Genomic DNA, 7,371 nt, shown 5'->3' with positions numbered 1-7,371 from the left:
TTTTGGATTTCCCAGGAGTGCTATTGTTGGAAGGGTCGGTGCATTTTCAGGACGTGGGTAGGATACGCACTGGTGAGTTTGTTTTGCAAAAATGCGAAAAGTGTGATTGCTTCAGAGGAAAGAGAAGCTTCATTTGGGGAGGATGCAGATTTGGTCTCTCTTTTATCTCTGCACTGTCAAGTTCTATTTTAAGAGTAAATAATTTGGGTGTGGGGCGGCGGATCTTGCATTAAGGTCCCCAAGGTGGTAGGGTTGCAAACTCTTTAATTGCCCCCAGCAGCTGTGCCTTTTAGGGAGGCTCTGATTTGCGCGAATTAGCAGGTGAATAGGCAGATAGGGACCAGGGTTTTATCGTTTGCTAACTCCTGCAGAACGATGCTGCAGCGAAAGGCATTGCACAACATCAGCGTTTGCTCATTTAGGGGACCTTTCTCCTTTCCTCTGTCACCTCCAGGCCTGACATGTGTACAACTAGCTAGTAAAATAATATTGTGCCCTCTTTCCCTTCCCGGTTTGCCGTCTCTGCCTTTTGTTTAATTCCTGGCAGGGCTCCTGTGCTTTAACAATGGCATGGCATGCTGAAATCCAAGAGGAGAAATGTTTTCTACCATGGTGATGCAGTAATCAGGGAAGCGGCATCTGTTGGGCTTCTGCTTGGGATGCAGCTGTTAAAGGCAACGGTAGACAGGAGATGAATATATGATTATTTCAGCTACAAATCTGTAGGCTAAGTTACAGTAGGGCCGCATCTTCTGAGAGGAATCATTGCAGTACAGGGGTGATAAGTTCTCCATCCAGAAGAATTCCCAAAATGCCACCCATGAATGGAGCAATGAAATGTTGGGTGGTGGTTTTGGCCCTTTCACAAGGTTTCTGGGTTCTGGTTCTGTGGCAGAATTGCCCAGGTTCAGCAATTTATTGGGCCCTTCCCATGTTCCGGAATGTTTCAGTATAGTCAGTTTCCATGTAACAACCCCAGAGTTACTTTTTGCTTTCAATCTGGTAGTAATGATTGCCCTGTTCCACTTGCAGACCTGCTCCCAGGCCATTTGTCAGGCTCTGATTGGCTCATAGAACGTAGTTTTGTGATTGACGGAGAGTTGTATATAATAATCTTGTTCTGTCAGGTTCAGGCCCTGTTGTAAATGTTCTGTTCATGGCTTGCTCCACTGCAACTCCTGCCCTCTCCTTCCTGCTTCTCATTTAACAATCTTCTCAGATGTTGACTCCCTCATCTGTATGATCTGTTGTTGTTCAGTCGTTGAGTCGTGTCCAGCTATTCGTGACCCCATGGACCAGAGCACGCCAGGCCTTCCTGTCCTGCGCTCTCTCCTGGAGTGCGCTCAAGTTCATATTCATTGCATCGGTGATGCTATCTAGCCATCTCATCCTCTGCCGTCCCTTTCTCCTTTTGCCTTCAGTCTTTCCCAGCATCAGGGTTTTTTCCAGGGAGTTTTCTCTTCGCATTAGGTGGCCAAAATATTTGAGCTTCAGCTTCAGTATCTGTCCTTCCAATGAGCAGTCAGGGTTGATTTCCTTTAGGATTGACTGATTTGACCTCCTTGCAGTCCAGGGGACTCGTAAGAGTCTTCTCCAGCACCACAGTTCGAAGGCATCAATTCTTCGGCGCTCAGCCTTCCTTATAGTCCAGCTCTCACAGCCATATGTTACTTGATCACCTAATTCCCTAAACAGACATTTGTCTACTTTCTTATGTCTACTTTTGGTGAAGAAACCTTTGAAATCACATATGCAGTGTGCCTCACATTCTCTATCTCTTTCCCTCAGAGAGAATCTGTCCTTGCTGGTTAAGGATGTCATGTGGCCAGCCGCTTGTTTAAAAGCCAACTCACCCCTACCCTAAATAAAAATCCAATGGGAAACAGCCTCTTCTGCTGTTATTAGAGAGGGGAAGAAAGGAGGTGAAGACTTATCCTGGACATTCACACAAGTTTACTGTGTGGGCCTGTCTTTCTACCACAGCTAGGGCCTGCTTTCATCTCTTTGAGAGGAAATGGCTGCCGAGCAAAGATTGAGACCAGCCAGCGGCTCCCAGGCTCAGGTTGCACCAGGGCACCCAGGTGTCAAAATGGAGGACCATGTCAAAATGGAGGACTGTGACCAAACATGTCCCAAATCGGCTGAGGGAGTGGAAATAGCTGGGAAATCGCCCTGTGTCATTCAAGTTGGGACCATCAGGGAGTTCCTCAACTGGGCTGCACCGTTGCAAGTGAAACAGGAACCTGAGGAGGGGTTGCCAGAGCGCTGGGAAGCCCAGTGGCAGGAGTTCCTCATGGCCATGCAGTCCTCTCATTTGGGGTGGGGAAGCCCACAGCTGATGGAAGAAGGTGCACCATGGGGAGATAACAAGGCCTTCTTTGCCTCCTTCGAGCGGCTGGCCGGGACCTGCCAGCTACCTCGGCGGGAGTGGTTAGCTCGCCTACTGCCCGTCTTGAGCAAGGAGGCCAAGGAGGCCTACAGCAACCTCAGCCTCCAAGACAGAGGGGAATACGCAAAAGTCAAGGCAGCTATTTTGAAAGTGGATGCCATACGGACGGAGACACAGCGCCAGCGCTTCCGGCAGTTCCGCTACCATGAGGCCAAGGGACCCCGGGAGGTGTGTGGTCAACTCCGGGAGCTCTGCCGGGGGTGGCTGAAGCCAGAGAAGCACACAAAGGAGCAAATATTAGACCTCCTTGTCCTCGAGCAGTTCCTGACCCTTCTGCCCCAAGAAATCCAGACCTGGGTAAGGGAGCACGACCCGGAGACTTGTGCTCAAGCGGTGCCTCTGGCGGAGGCGTTCCTGCTGAGGCGGCGAGATGCTGAAAGGAAGGAAAAACAGGTGAGCTCCTATAATCTTGGGAAGGAGTCTGAAGCAAGAGCTTGTCTATACTAGGGATGTGTAGTTCAGCAAAACTCAAGCTCACTAAATGGTGAAGTGTAAGAAAACACACAGAATTCTTGAGAATTCACTTCCCTTTTTCTTTTAAAGAGCAAGTTTCTAGTCCTTATGAGTGTGAAGATATGCATGAAAGTGGCTGGGTTCAGACAAAACGATAGCCCACACTGAAGGGTTGAGTATGGGCTGAGTGTGGGTTGTCGTTGAACCATGGGTTGTTGTTGAACTGTGGGTTATTAGGTTGTCTGAACCCAGCCGTGATAATAAACCATGGTTTGTTAACCACAAACAACCCACAGTTCACAACCCAACAGCAAACCATGGGTTCTCTTCATGGGTTGTTTGTGGTTAACAAGCAATGGTTTGTTAGCATGTCTGGGTTCAGACAACACAATAACCCACGTTTCAACAACAACCTACACTCAACCCTTGAGTGTGGGTTATTGTGTTGTCTGAACCCAGTGTGGGCAATAGCTGCTGAAATCTCAGAAGCCCAGATGGGGGCGGCTGAATGGATTTCTAGTGGTTCAGGATAGGACTTCACTACCTTGCATTGTAGCAGTTGATGTGCAAGAGTTCTGCCTAAGACCATGGAAAGCTGCTGTCACTTAGAGAGTAGACAGTACTCTTGCCAATGGGCCCCTGCTGGGGTGTGGGCCCTCGGCATTTGCCCAACCATGCCTACCCGTAATGCTGGCCCTTCCCAGGGCAGACTGATATTCTGACCTGGTATAAGGCAGTTTCATACTTTCATATGTTTAATTGCTCTTTCAGACACTGGAAGCCCGGGTTGTGACTTGGCCGGAGGCAAGGCAGCCGCCCATGGGCACTGGGCTGAAGCATATCTGCAGAGAAGTGAAGCAAGAAGGTGCCAGAGTGCTGGGTAAGAACATGTTGCCCTTGGGTTCTTCGGATGCTCTCATGTTCCTTAGCGTGGTTTCCTTTTCTTTCCCAGTGGCTTAATGTTGTTCTAGCATTCCCTCTAATAGCAAAGTCAGCTGGTGAGTGCCGATGGGATTGTAGGCAAAATGTTGCCACTGGGAAACAAGAGGGAGGTACCAGCATGCTCAGGCGAACCCTGATGTTTGTAGAGGTACAAAACAGTTAAAAACACACCCACCTAAAGGAGACAAAAAACAGTCCAAAGAGATGGGAGCACGGAGAAGAGAAGATTGATGCAAATGTCTGAAGGGCTGTCATGCAGGGTTCAGAGCACAGTTATCTGTTTCTGGGGTGTACCCCTTCAGACTGCAAGTGGGGCTCACCCCATTAAATTCTCCTTGAGACACAACATAGCCTTCATGTAGCAGCCTTCACCCCGGGATGCTAGCTTTCTATGTGCAGGGGTCCCGTTACTTACCCCCACCCTGCCCCTGTGGAATCATCCAGTCATATAAGTAGGGTCTAAAACAAAATGCTCCTGTTCAGGATTGAAGTCAGCTGTGCTCTCTTCCAGGATACTCCATTCTACTCGTCTCTATTTTTCCACCCCCCGCACCCCCAGTCAGCCAGCGTTCCATGCCCACTGAGCATGCTCAGTCCTCATTCAACTGTTTTGAGGTAATTTTCCCCTTCAGGGTTTTTTTCTGGTACTTCTGCAAATCTTGGGGTTCATCCAAGCCTGCTGATGCCACCCTATTGTGGGTGGATGGTGCCATTTTAGCTACCGAGGGAGCGGCACATGGAGAACTGAGTTCGCTGTCGGTGTATAGCAGGAGTGGGGAACCTTTTCAGCCCCAAGGGCCAAATTGAAAAATGGGAAAGGTCTCAGGGGCTGCATTCCATCTGTGGGCAGAGCCAAAGGAAGAGTGGGTGGGGCTAAAGGTGATTATTACCATTTTATGCTTACTCAGAAGGAAGCGGGGCAAGGCTTCTGCATCTGTACTGAAAAGTGAGCAGGGCTCGGTCACTCAGCAACACTTTCAAATGGCATCCCAAATACCGAACCAGTGCATGTCTACTCACAAGGAAGCAGCTCTCCTGCCTGCAGAATGCATAGCTCAAAATCTTTGCAACCGCTTGATTCTTTGCAGGGTATTTAAATTGCCTTTAAATACTGTCTTATTTCCAATCAGTGATTGGAGATAACGGCATCCCTGGTATATAGGATGAGCCATCACTTCCAGAGTGGTACAGTTTAGACACAGGTCGACCACCTCACTGAAAACTAGACCATAGTAAGGAGACCCGGGAACGAGCGCAGGACAGGAAGACCTGGTGTGCTATGGTCCATGGGGTCACGAAAAGTTGGACACGACTGAACGACTGAACAACAACAACAAGAAGGAGGCCTAGGTGATATTTGGGTGTGGGACATGCTTCTCGGGCCTGTTTGTTCTGCCCTGTGAAAAGCTTCTTAGCCCTTGGAAGATTTTCTGTGTCCTTGGCATCTTTAGAACCAAATCTCACTGGGAAACATAAAGCCTCTTTTTCCCTTCCATTTCAGACATGGGTGGTTCCAGCAGTAACCGTGTGGAGAAGAAAGCCAACCGAAGCACTGAAAATGGGCTGAAGGGTCCTAGCGGCAGAGCGCAGTCAGCACAAAGGAGCTTCCAGATTCCAGAGAGCAGGAAACTTTTCCACCAAAACCAGGCCCTCGTTAAACACCAGAGAGTCCACACAGCAGAGAGTCCCCATCAGTGCCCCGACTGCGGGAAGCGTTTCACTCAGCGCTCAAGCCTCACTATTCACCGGAGAATCCACACTGGAGAAAAGCCTTACCCATGTCCCCAGTGTGGGAAATGCTTCCGTCAGAGTTCCAACCTTCTCAAACACCAGAGAATCCACTCAGGAGAGAAGCCGCACCAGTGCCCTGAGTGTGGGAAGTGCTTTGCCCAGCGCTCCAACCTTCTTATCCATCAGCGAACTCACACCGGGGAGATGCCATATGTTTGTTCAGAGTGTGGGGCCTGCTTCAGCCAGCACCGAGGCCTTGTCACTCACCAGAGGATCCACATGGAAGAGATGCCATATGGCTATGGCTGCCCGGACTGTGGGAAATGCTTCCAACAGAATTCCGACCTCACGAAGCACCTGAGAGTTCACACGGGCGAGAAGCCGTACAGCTGTCCCGAGTGCGGGAAGAGCTTTAGCTACAGCTCCAATCTCAGCAAACACCAGAGAATACACACAGGAGAGAAGCCTTACCTCTGCAATGTGTGCGGGAAAAGCTTCAGCCACTTGTCGACTCGGAACACGCATCAGAGAGTCCACACAGGGGAGAGGCCATATGGCTGCACCGAGTGTGGGAAAAGGTTCATTTCCAGCTCAAAGCTCACGAGACACATGAGAACGCACTCGGGCTATACCCCGTACATCTGCAATGAATGTGGGAGGAGCTTCAGTTCCCACTCTACCCTGACTACACATCAGAGAATCCATTCAGCTGAGAGTTACAGCCTAGGAAATTCTTGGGAAGCTGCTGAGCAGGGGCCCAGCAATGCCTCAGGAAGGGCATCACCTCTGTGACTGATGTCTCTTATGTTCCTTATGATGTAGGCTCTCCTGGTCATATAGAGAGGTCTGTTGTGATAGTTACAGGAAAGGTGCTAGTCCCTAAGGTGTTGGAATGTGGAGGTCTGTGCAGTGCAGGCAGGAAGTGAGAAATAGGGAAGGATATAGGATTAGTCTGGTGGTTTTGGAAAATAGAGGTAGGCAGAAAAAAAATATAGGGTAGTCAGAGGGATGGAAGCAAGATTTCAGGCTTATATTGCCAATTAGTTTTAGGATCAGAGTAAACCCTAGTGCAGAACAGAGGTCTTCAAAAGCTTGTCTTAGGCAGCCTGTCTAAAGCACAAAAGTGGCTGTTTTTTAGTCTCCCTTTAGTAAAGCATGCCACAGCTGCAATTTAGCGATGCAATAGCTAAATAGAACCTCCAGGTTCAGACACAGTATACCTCAGAGTACCAGGTGCTTAGCACACACAACAGGGGAAAGCTGGGGCATTCATACCCTGTCTCTGAGCTTCCTGGGAAGCATCTTACTGGTCTCTATGGGAAGCGGAAGGCTGGAGAATAGACAGACCTTTTTGGTCTGATTCAGCAAATAAAAAGCAAAGGGTTTTTACACTGGTCCATAAGAAAAGAAACCCTCCAAAATCCACAGTGAGGCAATACCTTGATTATGACCAGCCAAAAATGTCATAAAATAGTGAGTAAGCTTTCAAGTTCTCCGGGATTCTTCATCAGGCTGGATGTTAAGCAAAGTAGTGGGTAGGAGAAAGTGTGTGTGTGTGAAGGTGGGGGGATAAACAAAACAAGTACAATTAGGCTACAATTAGGGTGCCGAACTTCAGGCCTGGGACCATATTCAGCCTTTCTAGGGTCCCAATCCAGCCTTCCAGAGTTCCCCATATGGCCACGCCCCCTTTCCCCCAAGCTTTTCCAGCTTTCATACAGTTTTTCTCAATCCTAAAAGGTTGAAATGCCTCTCCTAAGGCTTAGTTACTGGCAGGAAGAGGTTTAAGCTAAAAC

The 7,371-nt window shown here is 49.0% G+C and overlaps 1 protein-coding gene across 1 annotated transcript; it reads left to right on the top strand.

The window, feature by feature from the left end:
• On the top strand, positions 1 to 7,017 carry LOC146355736 (uncharacterized). The gene is made up of 4 exons (XM_084830823.1): positions 1 to 72; positions 1,789 to 2,842; positions 3,674 to 3,782; positions 5,346 to 7,017. Exons 2-4 carry the CDS (start codon positions 2,015 to 2,017, stop codon positions 6,365 to 6,367), a joined length of 1,959 nt encoding a protein of 652 aa, XP_084686949.1. The 5' UTR covers positions 1 to 72; positions 1,789 to 2,014; the 3' UTR covers positions 6,368 to 7,017.
• The last annotated feature ends 354 nt before the right edge of the window (positions 7,018 to 7,371 follow it).

This window comes from Heloderma suspectum, chromosome 2 (genome assembly GCF_057233095.1).
Source record: "Heloderma suspectum isolate Gila_16-S chromosome 2, 16-S_ref, whole genome shotgun sequence".
In the NCBI taxonomy this organism is placed as follows: Eukaryota; Metazoa; Chordata; class Lepidosauria; order Squamata; family Helodermatidae; genus Heloderma; species Heloderma suspectum.
This window is presented reverse-complemented; position numbering and strand designations above follow the sequence as displayed.